Source organism: Colias philodice, chromosome 1 (assembly GCF_061535455.1).
Source record: "Colias philodice isolate Cphi_HAF_F1 chromosome 1, ilColPhil1 Martin Lab GWU primary, whole genome shotgun sequence".
Taxonomy (NCBI): domain Eukaryota; kingdom Metazoa; phylum Arthropoda; class Insecta; order Lepidoptera; family Pieridae; genus Colias; species Colias philodice.
In genome coordinates this window covers 4,004,074-4,023,260 of record NC_143086.1, presented here as the reverse complement: position 1 = coordinate 4,023,260, position 19,187 = coordinate 4,004,074, and the positions used below count along the sequence as shown (strand labels likewise).

At 32.1% G+C, this 19,187-nt stretch overlaps 1 protein-coding gene and 1 long non-coding RNA gene across 2 annotated transcripts in view; both read left to right on the top strand.

Moving 5' to 3' along the window:
• The window catches only part of LOC149491087 (uncharacterized), a 68,785-nt gene that overhangs the window by 29,692 nt on the left and 19,906 nt on the right, over positions 1-19,187 (top strand). Inside the window, exons 2-5 of the mRNA XM_089702782.1 lie at positions 2,045-2,217; positions 15,494-15,657; positions 17,414-17,601; positions 18,963-19,134. Coding sequence (XP_089558908.1) covers positions 2,045-2,217; positions 15,494-15,657; positions 17,414-17,601; positions 18,963-19,134 — 697 coding nt within the window. The remainder of the gene's footprint in view (positions 1-2,044; positions 2,218-15,493; positions 15,658-17,413; positions 17,602-18,962; positions 19,135-19,187) is intronic.
• LOC149491088 (uncharacterized) lies at positions 5,133-6,552 on the top strand. Its single transcript, XR_016316203.1, has 3 exons — positions 5,133-5,628; positions 5,755-5,816; positions 5,891-6,552. It is a non-coding gene; the product is annotated as an uncharacterized LOC149491088 (long non-coding RNA).

Genomic DNA, 19,187 nt, shown 5'->3' with positions numbered 1-19,187 from the left:
GATATCTACTGCAAACCTTAGAACCTTACCTTACTTTACAAACCTTAAAAACTTTCTTCAATATATTAATCCATCCCAATTCCCATATAATAAAGAAACAATTTTCATTGAACAAGAATCATTTAATAGTAAAAACTTAAGAACGAAATGACAATACAAAATATTTTTCAAATGAACAAAGAGCGTCACAATATATTTCTTGTCTTCGCAGTTGAACCTTTGGAACAAGTAAAATTTTTCCATTTGACTAATTGCTACAGTTTTAAATATTTTTACAATAAAGTCCTTTCTTCGTGAAGTGCATCGTGAAATATTTAACGGATGTTTTTAAATTCGCGTCGTAAGAGAACTCAACATTTGTTTGTGACTTGCAAATTCATTAAAATATTGTCACCATATAGTATAGGTTATATAATAATGATATCAGTTGAAAATTGTCAATTGTCAAATGTAACTTTAGGAAAAAGTTTCGGAAAATATTCTATAATAAGTGGTAAAAAATCCGGCGAAACGGTCCGAGGAAAAGTTATAGGTAGTGCCCGTCACGCGTCGTCATGGCAGGCACATATCCATACGCCCAGATTAAGTGAAATATGTATTACTAGATTTCCGCCCGCGGCTTCGCCCGCGTTTTCAAAGGAAAACCCGCATAGTTCCCGTTCCCGTGGGATTTCCGGGATAAAACCTATCCTATGTGTTAATCCAAGTTACCCTCTATATGTGTGCTAAATTTCATTGTAATCGGTTCAGTAGTTTTTACGTGAAAGAGTAACAAACATCCATACATCCATACTTAAAAAACTTTCGCCTTTATAATAGTATTAAGATTAAGATGATTGAAACTAAGAATTGAGAAAAAATTTAAGCAACTTTAGCAAGAATGCCTGGTCTCTGTAAAGATTTATAAATTAGTACAAGCTAGATAAATCAACTTTTTGAACATTCTCTCAAAAGGAATGTCATCGCAAATCCTTTTTCGTTTCCTTCATAACGTGTGTGTCCAGTATATAAACATGTAAACGAGAAAACTTTAATATTTCCAACATTCCAGGAAAAAGCTCGGTTGTAATTTAAACTGTTCTCGGAACTTTGTAGGTTCTGTCCGAGATTATTTCATTCGTGAAAGTTGTAACTCATGAAATGCATGTTTGATATATTTTAATATATTTTTTACTCTATAGTGTAAATTAATATACCGAATATGTTTTTAATCTTATATCTTGTATTGTTCTATTTCTAATGTTGCTGTGTGAAAAAGAATAGGATTTTCATTGACCTGAAAGCGATAATGCATTTTGTGTCAAAAAGCTTCGGCTTTTTTCTCACATCTGTGTCGGGAATTATATTACGCAAGGCGATCAATAGTTGCGCTGAAATTGCATACAAGCGTTCGAATTACTAATATTTCGCTAAATTTAGTTGAATATACTAGTTCGTATTACATGATGTTTAGCAAGAGATCACGTATAACATGCAATTAGCTGTAACAAGAGGCTTTTTGCTACAAACTTCTAATTGTTATGCTAACCGAAAATAAATCGGATATTCGGTGTTTTAGTTGCAACTTCTCCAGTTTGTTTTATACGTCATTATACCATTTAATTATAGATATTGTTTATAATGTATTTCCATTTGGAATAATTGTTGAATTTACATAAACGAGTGTCTGGTTGCATAGCTGATTTATGTATAAATCTCACTTGTTAATTAAAAGAAAATACGTTTGAAATTATATCTCTCGTACAGCCTTATTAATTTACCATACCTACTAGTTAAATATTGTTTACGCAAACCAAAATTTCGTATTTTACCATATAAATGTTTCTTAAAATTTAAAATAGGAGAGGTTTTTATTGTACATTGATATAAATATTAACTTGTTCTAATTAATATTGATCAGTTCTTTGGAATTGTAAAAAAAGTTTAAAATATTATAAAATGGATCTGGGATTGCATTTCGGGGTCATACATATTAAAAAAATATCCCCCAATTCAAAACAGTAGCAAAACGAATATCCTTTTTTACACCAACCTATCTTTCCAGGGACAGTCCCCGCGAGATGCGGAACAAAGCAGAGAAGCAGCGGCGGGACAAAATGAACGAGTCCATAGCCCACCTGGCTACTATCGTACCGCCAGTGGCCATACCGGCCAGGAAGATAGACAAGATCAGCAAGCTGAGACTCACGGCACACTACTTGCGCTCACACCAATACGGTTAGTACCCTGTTTTTGACAGCAAGCAAAGCAGCAGGGAGGATGTTAAGGGATCTCCAACGCTATATTATCTCTGGTAAAGAAGACACAAAGTGAACGAGTCCATTGCTCACTTGGCGACCATAGTCCCGCCAGTGGACATACCGGCCAGGAAAATGGACAAGATCAGCAAGTTAGAACTCACGGCACACTAACTGCGCTCACACCAATACGGTAAGTAACCTTTCTGTCCACAGAGCGAGCAAAGCAGCAGGGAGCAGTGGTCCCCAACGCAACATATCATCAGGTCATCATCAGTCTGGTATTGAAAAATTATAGTAAAGTTAATAAAAAACACTAGAAGTTTTGCCAAAACGGGAGCTATCAAGGGTAACTGAGTGAGTTTGGAGGTGATATTATTTAATGTCACACATTAAAAATCATAATGTCACTAAACAACAATATTTTCACTAAAATTAAATAAACAATTATGTTTATTAGCAGTCACTGTGAAAATCATTGTAGCAGAAGAATTTTATTCATAAAATAGTAGGTAGAGATTAATTATTTAGAAGCTTCTACATTCTACAATACTAATTACATTGTTAGTTTACGTAATGTTTTTTCTTGTTTAATAAAGAAAAACATGCCTTTCTAGTTTCATTTCATTTGTAAACAAACTCTAGGTTACTTAGTTTCTACTTTACTAGCCTTTCTTTTCGTATTGAACTTACAGCGTCAAATGAAAAAAAAAACATTGTTTGAGAAAAACATTCCTTTCAATAGAATTATTATTTAAAGTGGAATGTTGTTATAAAACGTGATAAAACATTTAGATCTACGTATCTCAAATTATTACGTAGGTACTAAGCCAGGTTTACAGAAGAAAATTAAAGGTGTCAACAAGCTATTGAAATCAATTTCCTCACAAGTTTCTAACATTTACACAGCGATTTATGGAACTTTGCTTTCACGGCGCAAATCTAAGCTTTGAAGGAAATATAGCCCTTAGGGTAATGGTATACACTCCGCAGAGGAAACTGCCAATGAATGGTACTCGATGGATGCTTTCCGCATTCGCCACTATGATAAACCAAACCCCCATATTGAAATTTAGGCTGCCAAATGCAATGTGCTAAACGCGGTGCAACGACATTGACCTTCATTAGTTCAACACAGACAGTGATGTACTATGGATTATCCACTTACGAGCACCGGCTTAGAGTTAGACTCGAATGCATTTGTAATTCACATCATTATCGATGTTAGCGAGGAAGCTTCGCTGAAGTTACACGTGTATGAATATAACTTTTATACATGCGTTTCGCTGGAATATATGAGAACTTAATAATCTGCTTGCAATGTAAATAGAATACTGGAATATGAAAGAGAGGCTTGTTTCCGAGATATTCTATTACGTTATAGTACAAACTCGTTTTTTACAAAAAATTCCAGCTATTCGATAAAATGTTTTCGAATGGAAATACGTTTTTCAGTATTTTCATCAAGTATTTAAAATATTAAAAACTATTTAAAAAAATTGATTGTGTGAATCTGAATACTAAAGAGAAAACTTCGGAAACTACTAAATCTTAACGTAAACAATCGAATGCTGTTCGATAGATTATTAATTTCTATGAATTTCGTTATACAATACTACAGTATTAATCACTGTGGAGAGTTATTATTTGTTGCAGTACGCTAGGTGCTTCTGTGTATTACGTACGAGGATTATTATAATAACATCATCCGATATGTTAGCGATTAGCTTTGCGCTACCACAAATAATTGTAAGCGCTGTATTAATTGGAAGTGCTATGCTTCAATCGATCCTTCAAAGGGATATTCAGTAGCAAAACGGTATATTATTCTCATATTGCTTGTTTATCTTTAATCCTCTTTGAGCGTCATTAGTGATGTTTTTATGAGGCGCGGGGTGGTTCTACCTTGTACAAAGGGTGTAGGTACCGACCGTTCAATCTCCACGATTGAAAACATATTTTGCAATGTCCATGGTATTTTTTCTAGCGTCTGGGTGAGGGTGGGGTGTTTACAACGAGACTAGATATGTTATTGTTTACAATAAATACTATAACGCAGGATGTTTATCAAATCTCTAATTGCCACGGTCTAATGATTTTCTTGTAAAATATCCTTTCTTATTGCCTGTTTCATATTTTACTACCACGCATTTAATAAAATCCTTTCAAATATTAATCAAGGTGCGCTCTATTATAGTAGCGACTACGCTACTATAATAGAGCGCACCTTGAGCGCTCGTTAATTTAAAACTTCAGCGTGTCGAATGCGATGATATTTTTTATTACTAAGTATATTATATTAAGCTATTTGTATTGCTTATCAACAAATACTAAAACATCATCATCAGTATAAAAAGTTGTCGGACTATTTTCAAAACTACTTATCTATAATATATACAAATATGGAGCATTAATAACATTTCCTGCAAGTACTAAGAAAAAGTATATGGTCTTATTGCCTGTTTCATTATTCGTTGAAAATCTTGCTTTTTTTATTGGCAACCGACAATATTCTAGACTCTAGATAGCTCTATTATATATAAAAGTGTTAAATGAAACTCAAATATAAAGATCTAACAATGAATATTGTAATAAATTAATATAATTAATTAAACACTTCGTGCCTTAAAGGACCTTAAAGCGAGTACTTGCGCACTCGATATGCATTTCACATATTTTACTAATCGATACTTGACATACACGCAGAACATACATAGAGGTTTAACTTCCCAAGTTCTCAACAAGATTCTAACGCTTACAAAAACATAAGAAACAAATAAATGTAACAGACCAAAGCCTGTTTCATACATTGTTTAAGGTGATGAATTAATTTTTCTAACATTTACGGCCCTTTTTAAACCTTCGTAATTTTTATATCATTAAAGTTGTTGTGATGAAAATTCTTGACAAGAAAGTTCAATAGTAACACAATACGTCTACCGTTTTAGAAACATGATTCCATGATATTTTCTCGATAGAAAAAAAATACAAAGTTCTCATTGTTATTTTTTTTTAATCTCTGGCATCTTCAAAATAACAAACGTAAAGTTACGACTTTTTGGATATTAACTATAAAACATACAACCTATACGTCTACCGATTTAGAATTTTGAAATATGCGATGGTTTTGAAATAAACAAGAAATACTTGAAATTAGCCCGCGACCAGCCAATATAGCGAGAGCCGCCCTGTACCTTCCTACCCCGATCGCTGCACGAGTCATTCCCGCTACGGCTGTCACACGGGGAACTTGTGTCGCTCGCGCAATCGTAAAAAAGGGTGACAACACAATAAGTCAAAATGAGACAAATGGGGACAATAAAGAAAATAAGAAGAAGAAACATAAAGGTTGGAGGAAAAAGAATGCTTACAATTGGAACAAATTAATGAAGTAAGTTGGTTTTATTTTAAATTTGATGATAATTGTATTATAGACGATGTTTGATATGTACCCCTGTTTTAAGTACATAACGAATGTGTAAGATTTTTTCATTTATAGCATAGATAATCTTTTCAGAAATCCGGAATCCAGAAGGAAAATAAACCCACTGATTGTTCACAATGTGAACCCACTCCTTCGTAAGTACCTTTATTCAGTCAAAAATGTATGTTATCAACGCTCTACTGGTTTTATCGCATGATTCCATTTTTAGCAAAAAGCAACAAAGTGCAAAGAAATAAAAAATCATGGTGAACTTAGTGGAAGTATGGTGGCCGTAATATGGAACAGGAGCTCATTGGAGTAGTATTATATTTAAAAAAATACGAAAAAATTTCAAGAATTACATTTCTTAGTAGGTGGTAGATAAGTATGTTGTATAAAGAATTTGATGTTGATATTTATTTCATTTATACTTACTACACCTGTGCGGGAAATTGCTTAGTACTAAAACAGGTTTATATTCATATTTACATAGTAATGTGAGTTTTCATTTCGAAAAATTTTGTGTAAGTATATTAAATTGAGTTCCTGGGTGATCTGGAAACACAATTGGGCCCGGAAGATGGCGCTGCAGTCACTCCTCCTAATCACATGAACCGATTTGGATGAATATTTGTGTGCACATTTCATTGTTGTGGGATGATTGGTTGATTCGTTTTCACATTAGCTAATATTATGTATTTTTGTTGTAAACTTAATTTAATGTTTATAATACATTATTATTGGTATAAATAAGCCAGTGTTCGTCTCACATTGCTGTACCTGCCTACCTACCCTACCAGGGCCTAACTTTGTTCTGGCTATTTTATTTTGATTATTTGTAATGAATAATTACAATTATAATAGAGTGCAAAAAATAAATACATGCGTCAATATATTTTGTGTTTTTTTTTAAACAATTTTTTTATTTAAAAAAATATCATTCCGACCGCGGCTTTGCCCGCGTGGAATTAGGTTATATCGTGAATCCTGTTTTTTCCCACAGAAGTGTTCGGATAAAAAGTATCCTATGTGTAAATCCAGGCAATTAGCTATATTTTATCAAAATTGGTAGTGTAGTCTTGACGTGATTAAGTAACAACTAACAAAAAAATATACAAATTATCATCCAAAGTTTCGCATCAGTTTTACTGTATTAGTGATATCTTCCACTCTTGACTTTGACTGAGAAGAATTAGGGTTTATAACTTCTTTCAGAAATAGTACCTTTCATTTCTGGGCATGATGTAATATCTACGTCAGCATCAAATTCTATCTAAATCAATTCAGTAGTCCGCGTTATTGAGTACCATTTCATTTTTTCAGAGTAACAATATTTTTTGTTATTTTAAAGATTATTTATAACCTGTATTATTTTGTAATAAAGTAAACATTACGAAATGATAATAATTATTAATTTTCTAAGTAGTTGTTAAAAAGAAGATTATTTGTTTATAAGCAAGAAAATAAAACCAATAAATCAACAATTAAATAAATGTATGACAATATTATAACTGTATGACGACTCCATACATGTTTGTCCCGAGTCGGCCAGCGGCAGCGCGGCGAGTTTGCAAGAATGACTTCGCGCACACCCGCGTTCGCGATAGCGAGCTATTAGACTCCTCCCGACTCCCGCCAAGCAGTGGATTTTTTTTTGTGTATCGCCTTAACCTATATATTACGCGCCAATTGTATAAGCCTCGTCGCGTCGACTTCGTGATACGAATCAACTATGATATATGTAAATAAATATAAATGTCACAGTAATAATTACAATGATAAACACTTGAGTATATATAGGGATGATTGCATTATTATTTAAAGTAAATTAATGTATTTAAATTGATTCGTTTAGATCGAGAATCTACAAGCAAAAGAGAAGTTTTAAAAGCCTCCTTTTTTCATAATTATTACATTTGGGTATAGTTATTAATATTAATATATAATTGTGCTTCTTATTTTCCGTCGCTTCGCCCTAGGTATTACGTATTCATTGTTAAATGTATTTAAATACATAAGTTAAAGTTTATTTTATCTCAGTAATGGTAAATAATTTTCAGCAAACTAATTATTATTATAAAAATACTTCTTTCACAACTTATTAACCTGAAACGGTAAATCATAATCCAATTTGACATATTATATGGATATACATTATAGTGCCACAAACTTATCTGACCCGGTGACAAAAACTGGAACTACGTGCCGCCATTTTGAAATGTCACATTTTCACAGACTTTTCATACGGAATATTTTGTTTTAATAAAAAGAAAGCGACATCAGTGACACTGTCACCGGGTCAGATAAGTTTGTGGCACTATACATGGAGAACTAGTATATTGAGTTAAAAATGGCTACGAAAAAAGGACCATAATTCAGATTCGCGTAACGAATCACGCCTGCATACTATACGTGACACTACACTTTTATTATTCCTACTGATACTAGGATAGAATCAAACTTAAGAAATAATCACAGATATCATACTATACTATATTGTTAATAGATTATAGGGCGCACGATATTTGATCTCTCTACATTTTATAAGTTTCCATTTTTTTATTAATAAATATGTAGGAGTATTACTGGCTGGTAGAAGTATTACTGGCTGATGAGAATTACATCGGAACGAGATTTGACAACTGTCGATCTGGCGGAGCGTCGCGTCGATGGTCGGCTGCAGACGTTGCTTGGTTACAAACGAAGAACGGCTAGAGCACCACGTTGGCGACGAATCGCTATTGTTCCGAGTAATCTTGTGCATTGTTGTATCGAAACTAATTAAAAGCGATCGATCAAGTGATTCCCTAATTACTAGCGCATAGATTTGTGCGATTACATAACATTTGTTGTAACATTGATGATTCATTTGTTTCCACCAACATTATAATTTACTGAAGATATGGGTGATTCTGATGATTATGGCCATCCGCCCATAAATATAAAACAATATTCACTTTACAGTGTGTGTGATAATGACTGAATTCCAGTTTAATTCATAATTTGTAGTTAAATGGTTAAATGCGTATTTTCCTTTTAAATTTTAATTAAGTATCGCAAATTTTAATCATAATTTTATTGTGTTAATCCATATATTTCCAGAAATTTCATGTTTTTGCTGTTGCTGCAGTAAAATATTATTTATTTTATACAGTATTAACATCCAAGTGGTTTGGTTAATACAGTTTATCAGAATTTCAAATAAGTCAGTATCAAAATAGCAATCATTTTAAATTCATAGTTAAAAAAATACGATGAATAAGTACATGAAATATTTCGGTTCTTTTTTCTGGAAATAATGCATGTTAAATTCTTCCTTTTAATTAAAACAATATTAATGGGTAAAATAATGTCTTTTGAAACATGTCGTTATATTCTTTTATGATGGCATGGGATATAAACAACAGTAAATATCCTTTACAGGAGAAGCAGTAGGTACCTACTTCTAAAATGCAAAAACATTTCCAATATCTTTGAATAAAATAATATCTGCTGGGAATCAGAAACTAAATAGCTTACGGGACTTTCAACAGATATTTTTCTTAGAAATTGTCGCGCACTGAAGACTTACAGTTCGTAGTTTCTATTTGATGTACTTCTCTCTCTTTGAATAAACTAGCGTTATTTAATTGCATTTGATTATTTTGTTCACAGATTTATTACTTATTAATATGCTTAATTAATGGATCGGAATTTAATGATTAAATATTGTGTTCGTATTATTTTTACAAAGGACAGTAAAACTCTTTATTTGATATACTTCCGAATAATAAAGCTGTTTTGTTGTCTTGTACTGGCATATCTTATTATCTATTCTTTGTTCTTTCTCTGTTTTTCTCTTAAAAATTACCTACTTATTTACAGAAAGATAACGCAAGTAACGAAAAAAAGAGAAATAATTTACGCGAGCTATGGGGGAATTGGGTGCAATTATGCACCTTACAGATAGAAACCTTCCTTTTGAATTACTTACTCAATCTATCTAAAAAAAACGCATAAAAATCTGTTGCGTAGTTTTAAATATATCAGCGCATACATAATATGAGTGATGAGTTGAAAAGCAATGAAATTTTAATGAACGAAGAACATTTAATCAAATATTTGTTACAATACACACAATGATAAAATGAACAAGCAAACAACGTAGTCAATACAGGAGCTTGTAATTATAAGTTATTTCTCCTAATTGTATGTTTTATCGATATCAATGTATGCGTAGAAACTAGTATTCGCTGTAGGTATGTGACTATGTGAGGCATTTCTGAATGCGAATTATTAAGTATTTTGTTCTATGGTTGAAAATGTATGTTTAATGCTAATATGAAATGAAGTATGTAGAAACTATAAATACGTAGAAAGACTATAAAGCCATCCAAACAACCTTGAAAAAGGGCCTGACGACAATTATCCCCGATGGCATTTCTTACAGGTGCTATAGATAAAACGTTTCAAAAATAGACAAACATTTTAATGTTTCATTACTTGTATTGTTCTCGTAATACAATATAATTTACTACCAGTGCCAGTAAATCAGACAAAACCTGTTCTAAGCTTATGTATTGTTCTAGTAATCTAAAAATGACGCAGTACCTACAGTCTAGCATCAATGATCTTGATCAACTACGCTTTGGATAAAATAATTTACTAGTTTCACTGCATTCCACGATATAATTGTTATGTCTCGGTATGTACCAGTATTACAATATATTATAGACAATAAAACCACATGATTTGTGTTCGGCGAATTGATTTTTATACCATATCTATAATTGTATGTAATGTGTCTATTACGTGGTTTTGCGATTTGTATTGTAATATGGGGACTAATTTACTGCAAATAATGTTATTTTATGAAATGTAGGATCAGATTTTTATTTCTTCACACTATGAAAGTATTTGCTTCATTTTTCTGTTTTATTTTTATTGGAACAAATTTCAATGGTTAGGGACAAAATGTTTGATTAAAAATGCAAAAGATGAAAAATTACTTATTAAATTAAGTATCGAAGGAGTATAATTTTAACAAGGTAATCTATACAATAAAAGTAAAAAAACAAATATATAAAAATTATGATTTCATTGTTATGGCATATTAATGCATACAACGCAACAGGCACATGAGTCAGGCTATGCATATTTATGATTTAGGTAGGTGTAGTACTTTGGATAGTAAAACTCAATAATTCTCCGGTAATAGAGCCATTGTTTACTCATTTTACTATATTGTAGCATGATGTATTGCGGACATGAACTATGCTAGTAATTTATTACGGATCTTTGAGTTTAGCGTAAACAATTTTGTTTAGCGCCGGCTCGGAGGACCATTTCAATGATTTTTGTATAAACTACAATTAAATATATTCTTTATATCTATGCTGTTTAGGTGTAATACCTTTTTACATACCTGAATTAAAGGTATTCATAATATCAAGTATTGTGATCGAGAAAGGACTATAATAATATTATTTACTACCCTAATGCCTAAATATCCTATCCCCAATTAAGTGATTAGAGTAGTGGAGGCACTTCTATCTTATTAGTAGCAACCATCGTAAGATATACCCTCGCCTCCCCAAGAAGGGCGCACCCTTTTTGTCATAGAGTAAAATGCACTTACACACACCCAAAACACTCGAGGACTGCCGAGAAACTATGACTGAATAACTGAACTCTACTGTGTTCTATCGCACTGCTAAGTTCGAATCGCGGAAATTCGGTAGGTATCCGCGAAGCTGGCAACCACCTGCGGATCTAGGTCGCGCTTGGCTCGGTAACAGACTGCCATCGTCATGGAAGCCCCGTGTCCCCTAATGGGGTATGGGAAATGCTTTATGCATACATCTATTTCACTGATCGATTATTTTCAGGGAAAAGTAGGTCATGCCACGGTATTCGTGGTTTTGTTCTTACAATCTATCTAATCCCCACCACACGACGAAACACTAGTTTAGTCGGTAGTCCACTATTAAAAATTGCATGCAATATATTAAAAACTACTTTCTACCGTAGTTCATATTCATTTTAAATTGGGCTGGCAGGCATGACTTTTGACTTATTACAATATGGTTTTTTAAAATGATATTTCAAAATGAAATCCGACCTACCATGTTCCATAAATATATTTCATCATTATAAAGTCTTAAAATTAATAATATTAAGAGTGAGGTAAATCGTAACAATAGTATCAGATATACTTTTGTTTAATTTAATCATTCTTCATTCCCAATTTTCAATACTTTTGACGAGCTTTTGTTTATCATTTTCACGTGTTTGTTATGTTATCATGTTTATGTTGTTACCGTAAATGTATTCGAACAGACCAAATGTATTGAAAAGGTACGTTATGAAATACCATTTCCAATTTCCATGAAAATGTCCAACATGAAGCCTTACATTTGCCTAGAAATGTGAACATGTTTTAAAATGTTTGAAAGCTTTGATTTTCATTTTAACAGTTTACATCATCATCAATTTAATCATATTAAATGTCATACAGAAGTATGTTATGCATTTGGATTGAAAATCTAGATTGAAGCAATGTTTTAATCAATGAATTGACCAGATGCTGCAGACCCGTCTGCTCGTTTGCCTGCTTTAGAGATAAAAAAATGCGAATTTTATTATTTATTATTCATTGTGCATTAAAATATCTGCCACTAAAATAATATTGACATCAAGAAAGTATTAAAGATACTTATTATCGAGAACCTATTATGAACTATCTTTTTAGAAAATACGCTTCAAAGCCATAAATGGAAGAAAATCAGCTTAATTGAAGAAAAGAGCGCTTGAAAAGAATTTCTATCTTGAAATTAAAATAGTATTAGTATGGGGTGTGAAACCTCTTACAAAATATTTTAAATACATCAAAATTTATAGAGTAACGAGACATTGAACTCAATAAACTAGATAAACTTTATTTAGTAATGTGCTTCAATATGAATATATTGATTATTATTATTTTTTTGATTCCACAAAGTTGGTAACATTCTTCACAATACACGATGATTTAGATGAATTAAATAATGCACTTAATTTATGATTACATAAGTTCGATACAAAATAAATATTGGAACATATAAATAATAAACGTAAATAGCTAAAATTAATTTGAGCAGTGATAGCAAAAGTCACGCGCTGATATCAATTGAATTTGTACTACTTGTACCACGTGTCTGACCATGCTTCACATCGAGACGAAGCTAGTGCCAAGTTATTTGGTAAGGAACACGACATAACAATGTTGTCAATCTCAATCTACTTTGTAGCACTCGCTGAGCGGTCGCTGGGGACTTGCATGTCACTACACTTTTTCAACTTTTTAAAACAGAGGCTCTATTTAAAACTTCACCGGCCTTTTCGCTGAGCCGTTCTAACGTAGCTGCTGGGTGGGACCTTTAAATACCGGAAACCGGTCGCAGAAAATTGTACAAAGCTTAAGCACGGTGTAAACTATTTTTTTGTACTTTATACGACGTATGTGTCACGTAAAGCAACAAGTACGCTTTGAACGTTCACGTCACGCCTCTCAGGCTGTCGGCTGAAAATGCTGAGCCTATTTCGTTCACTATGTCTTTCATCTTGTCGTAATAATCAACAAGTGTTAGCGCCAACGGGAATTAAAGCTGTCAACATTGGCGCTTCCTGCACTTCTATATTTGCACCGATTAATTTTCTCGCTGTACTTTTATTTATCTAGTTTTAATAAGCGCACGTTATAATCATTCGAACATTGATGCGTAGTTGAAACTCATAAAAACGTCACTACGAAAATAAACGTGTTAAGATCGAAAGTGGAGTGCCGAAGAATTGGTCACTTTTAAAATAAGACTAAAATATTATGCCGTAATTTAAACTGTTGTTTTGAATCATGCGATGTTTTCTCTCGGTCATTGTAAGAAGGAATAAATAAAATATAGAATGTCTTTTTTTAATAGCATTAGAATTATTTAGAACCTATCTACGGAAACAAAATTAGGTACACAATTTTTGCCGTATCGATATATATATTATGATGAATTTAATATTGAGAATGATTATATTAATTAAAAGTGTATGCAACTATTATTTTAATATTTTGTTTGCTGATTGCTCATGGCGTACTTCAAACATCAAACGAAAAATCACACATGAATATTATATAAAAACGTATTTATTTAATTAATTTTAACACTGCAATTTTCAATGTAGCACCAATAATAATTTACTTTCATCTCCTAATAATTACAGCAAGGCAATGTTTGTTTTCTGTGTGAACTCATATTAATTGCAAATAGAGTTCATTTTTCCCGAGGTTATTATGAAACGTCGCGTCGATACCTTAATTATAATAGATGAAATACTTGAAATAAACAAATATAATAACAATATGTATTTTCTTGAGCTTGCATCTGTATATCAAATATATATTTTTTGGGTTGGATCAATAGATATAAACAATATCACTACTATGATCCGAGGGTCTTTACTACAAACTGAAGAAAGATGCTTAACCTAAAACTTTTACTCATAAAACTCATATTTTGAGGGGTGAGTTTTTGTTGAAAATTATGGTTTTCTTTCGATATTAATTCAAAATAAAGTGAAAAATTAAATATTTTTAATCAAATAAATTACAGCGTATTTGGGACATAAAAAGGAAAGTTATCACCAAATTTCGTAAAAAAAAAAAATTTTGTAAAAGATGAAAATAAAAAACCATAAACTTGGTTTTTTGAATTTTTCACCTAAATTTTGAGCTTATGTGAATAAAAGTTGTAGATCTTTTTAATACCTACAACTTTGCCATTTGACTTTTTCAATAGAACTTTTAGTTTTTCCGGAAATAGAGAAAAACCGTTTTTTACCCTTAAAAGCTCCCCCCCTCCCACTTCCCGAACTCAGATCGCCCGTATTTTTTTTCCTTTCATTTTTATAATATTCCCCTCCTTTTCTAATGGGTTTCATCCTATTATTATTTTCTTTGGTTTTAAAAATTATCGACCTTGGTCTAGTACCTGTATTTCAGCACCCTATCACAATAGTTACGATACACCGACATTCTCATTAATAATTATGGATGCGCGCTTTGCGTATATTTAATATTACACTGTGAGCTTTAATTAGTTGAGGGTTATCCATAATAGTGGACATTTTGGTACATTTATGGCGTTTTACAATAGAAGGATTTAATGAGATTTCAGCGCATTTGCTTTGATATATTGTATTTGATAATAAAGTTTGTTTCACGCCTATATATTGTTCAATATTTTGGGGTCTAATCGATCAACGAATCTATTAGTACTTTAATATTTTTTTACCTTTGATGCTTTATGCGAGTAGAAAATATGATTTCATTTAATTTGGTTTGTGAATAGTAATATTTAATCAATTGATTTTCTTAAAGATATTTCTTGGAAATAATAATATCCTTCGCCTTCGCAATCATCTCGTTTCAAACTAAACATCCCACGGTTTATTCCGTTCGGGCAATCGAACTAATTTTGAAGAATCTCCTGCAATTTCCCTCTGGTACTAGCTTTTTATCTTTTTTCGCTAAACTGTTGCGAGCGTTTTCCGATACTCTAATTTATTATTATCTACCTTATTTTTTTGACAAACTTTCATTAGTACTAATAAGGCGAAGTTAACGAATAATAACGACAACATATTTTGTTTAGTTGATACCTATGTCTGTTTTCACAGTGCGCAATTCACAGCTTTTTATTTAAGCAACTTAACATGAAAAATTTAATTTACTATTTTCCTGTGCAACTACAAACTTCATACAAATAAATTGATTTGACTTAGAATATTGTCGATCCGGAATTATAATACGTTTTTTTTGTTACAGTTTTCGGGGACACTATCGACACAAAGACGAAATGCAACAAATTCAGTTCAGAGTTCACGAAGACACTTTTGAGGACCTTAAAGGGTTTCCTCATTGCTCTAACATATAAAGGGCTCGTAGTGGTCGTATCCCCAAATATACAGGAATACCTGGGCTACACGGAGGTAACAGTCTGTCAAAAAAAAGACTTAATAAAATTACTTGCTTTGCGAATTATAATTATTTTATTATTTATTATTTTCTTATATTTATATAACTAAGTAATATGTTCTCAATTTATATGTCCATATTATTAACTGTTTTGCAACTGTATACAATGCTATTGAAAAGCCGTACTTATTAACTTCTAGCACGCAGGTGTAAAGAATTTACGTAAACACCGCTTTCAGCAAAGGAAACCTAGTAAAGTTCGCGCTTGTAGTTTTTAAGTAGAGAATAAGAAATGTTACAGTTTTTAAATGAAACTAGAAGTCTTTAAAAGGCTTCATGTCGCTGTACCTTTCTATTGTGTGACAATGATAACCTGGACAGGACGGTAATTTGAAATCGAGTTTCGATCGCATAGATATCTAGTATTTCAGTGGTAATACGTCAATAGGAATATTGTGAAATTCTGAACAATGATTAAACCTTACAAAATTATGTGTTACACATGTACACGTACATGACGTTATAGGATTTTAAATCGAGTTTCGATCGAGTAGCTTTTAAATTGGTTAGTTTGGTTGGTGGAGTTTTACAATATTTCTAACGTGAATATTTAACGTTAGAAATATTGTTAAACTCTGGAGTCTGGACAATGATCAAGCCTTATATTAATGTGTGTGATATTGTTATGAACGTTTCTTCTTTGAAGATACATTATAAAAACAGTCACCTCTAGTTCTGAAGTAGCTAGAAGAATTTACTTCAGTATATTTATTTGAAATCGAGCAAATTACTACTTAAACTTTGAGTTTTGAGTTTGAGTTTATCCTTCCATTTTTCGGTAGACCTGTAATTGCGTCTCATCTGGCTACGCATACCTATATTTTGAGGAATTACTATGAAATTTCAGTAAAATGAAAATTCATCTAGCCACTACGAATGTACATCAAATTCATATAATAATTACACAAAATGAAAGTTTCAATTAATTCATTTCCTGGCAAAATATCAAAAACATTTGGTTCCAAAATTCTATGAATCACTGCGCTCCTACAAAATAATTAATATACGCACAGTTTTAATATTTGCATAACGGTGTATAAAAATTCTAGGAAACATGCATGATGTTGGGTATCGAAATTCAATAACTGTCAAATCGAATATTCTATACGTTCATTTATTAAGCATCCATTACTTGGAAGCCAGAAAATGTATCGAGATTTTCCATTAAAAATTTTCGCATTATGGCAACAGTACTTATAAATCAATTAGTATCATTTCTATGTATTACTTTGAGAGCATTATTCGCTTTCATATTATAATGCTTAGACGAGAATATGGAGTTGAAATGAATTAATACTTGTTGCGCTGTCATCGATTTTGGCTTGAGTTTCTCGATGCAATCCGTAATAAGAAGAATAACGTCGGACCGATGTTATTATGAAATAGTGATTGGAATACGTTTTTGTATGTCTGTTTTAATAGACTTTTTAATGCAATTCTTTAACTCTATACGGTATATTGATAAATGCAGTAAATAATATGGACATCGATCTTATTGCAGCGGCTTAAAGCAATGTATTTTTATATATTATTATGTATCTATGTATTCTATGTAATATTATGCTATGCGAAGTTCTATTTTAATGCGGCTTCGCGGCTTTGATATACCGACATACGTGCTATTATATATATAAAAAAAAAAGGTTTACACAAAGTTAATATCTATATTTGTTGGCTAAACTATTAACAAAAATGGTTCCTTCCGCATAGTTGGAGTTACTCGGGCAAAGCGTCTACAGCTACGTACATGAACACGACCATGCCTTACTAAGAGATCAACTGATGCCTCCCAACTCCATGCTGGGAACTAACGGAGAATTACTTATACCAGAAGACCCCGAAGGCAAGAAAAGAATAGCAGACGAACTACGAAATGAGAGACGAAGCTTTATCATTCGGTAACCTTTTCAATACGAATTTATTTCCTTGCTTCATTAATTTCCCTTTACCAATCCTCAATATTTGCGATGTCAAAACAAACTGCGGATAATTGAAACTCCAAATTGGTGCAATACGCTTTTGCAAATGAAATGTCAAAAGCTCCTTTGATCTTACATCTGACAATTTTACAAAAGGTCAAAGGTATGATATCGGTATTTTGCAAATTTCACGGAAATTGCTATTTGTACCGTATATTGAGCCCGTGTAAAAATGTGTGCATGTTGAAAATGTAAAGTTTAAATTTTTTGCACGGATTCATTAATTGCTTTATTTATATTTCAACGAATGACATTTACATGTTGTATTCATGTTTCCATATGAATACAACGTGTAAATGTATTCTGATTATAAGCTAATTCCTACAATACAGCTTTTTTATAAAAATATAAAGCCTTTCAATGAAAGTACATTACTAAATGCAATATGTGTCATCCCACATGAGTAATCCGAACGGAATATAAAAATACGCAAAGCTGGCTTTTGCCATTTGCCATATCTTTTATAAAGAGAAATATAAATCTCAATACCTATACATAAATAACGTTAACACATTCTACAAAATATGGCAAAGTAGGAACTCCAAAAATTACGTAGATATTAATAACATTACATAATAATAATATAAAAAAGCACATCAAATTTCTCTAAAACATAAGTATGAAAACAAAACAATAATTAATTAAGCCTCATTAGTACTCCGCTAGTCGACTAGGTATATATCGTAAACATATTACACATTCACGTCACATAATTAAATCTACTATATCTTCTATTGAATAAGGTGCTAATACATTACTTTGTAATTTATGTATTTTAATATAAACTTATTTATTCATTGAGATATCTTCTAGAAGCACTTTTCAATCGTCATAATATAGTTTTATACAGAGCATACCGAGTTGAGTCGCCAAACCCTTTAGTTGCTCTTTTGAAATGATTTCAATTTTACATTTAAATTTTCCATAATATGTATACCATAATAGTCCAAAGAACTGTCCTGTGGTTCAAAAGCGACTACATTTCCAGGGATTTTCATTTTACATATATTAATGAATGCTAAGTATAATAGGATCTCTGTACAGTAAACTAATACATGTTTAAATAGGTTTTAAATGTAGGGCTACTAAACTCTAATAATTATTAGGAGGATTCTATTGCAAAAGCGTATACCCTGATCCATAATATTAATTCAACATACAGTTTTATTGCATTGTTTCCGATGTACCAAAATCCCGTTAGATAAAATTTTTGCCGGGTGTTTGATAATTTTTAGCTTACTAATATTATATCGTATTTATATATTTAACTTTAATTCAAGGTTTAAGAAACTAAACGGCCAGCGTTCTGGGCCAGTGCACTACGTGACATGTCATGTGGAAGGAACACTCCGGAAGGCGGACAAAGCCAGCCCGAAGTATAACCGGTTCTGCCAGATTGTCAGACGCGCTAGGTTCAGGGGGGAAAACCCCATTTCGAGCGGCAATGATGTTGTGAGTATGGATTTTTGAAGTGACAACGTCTTATAATTCGATAGCGCCGGCTG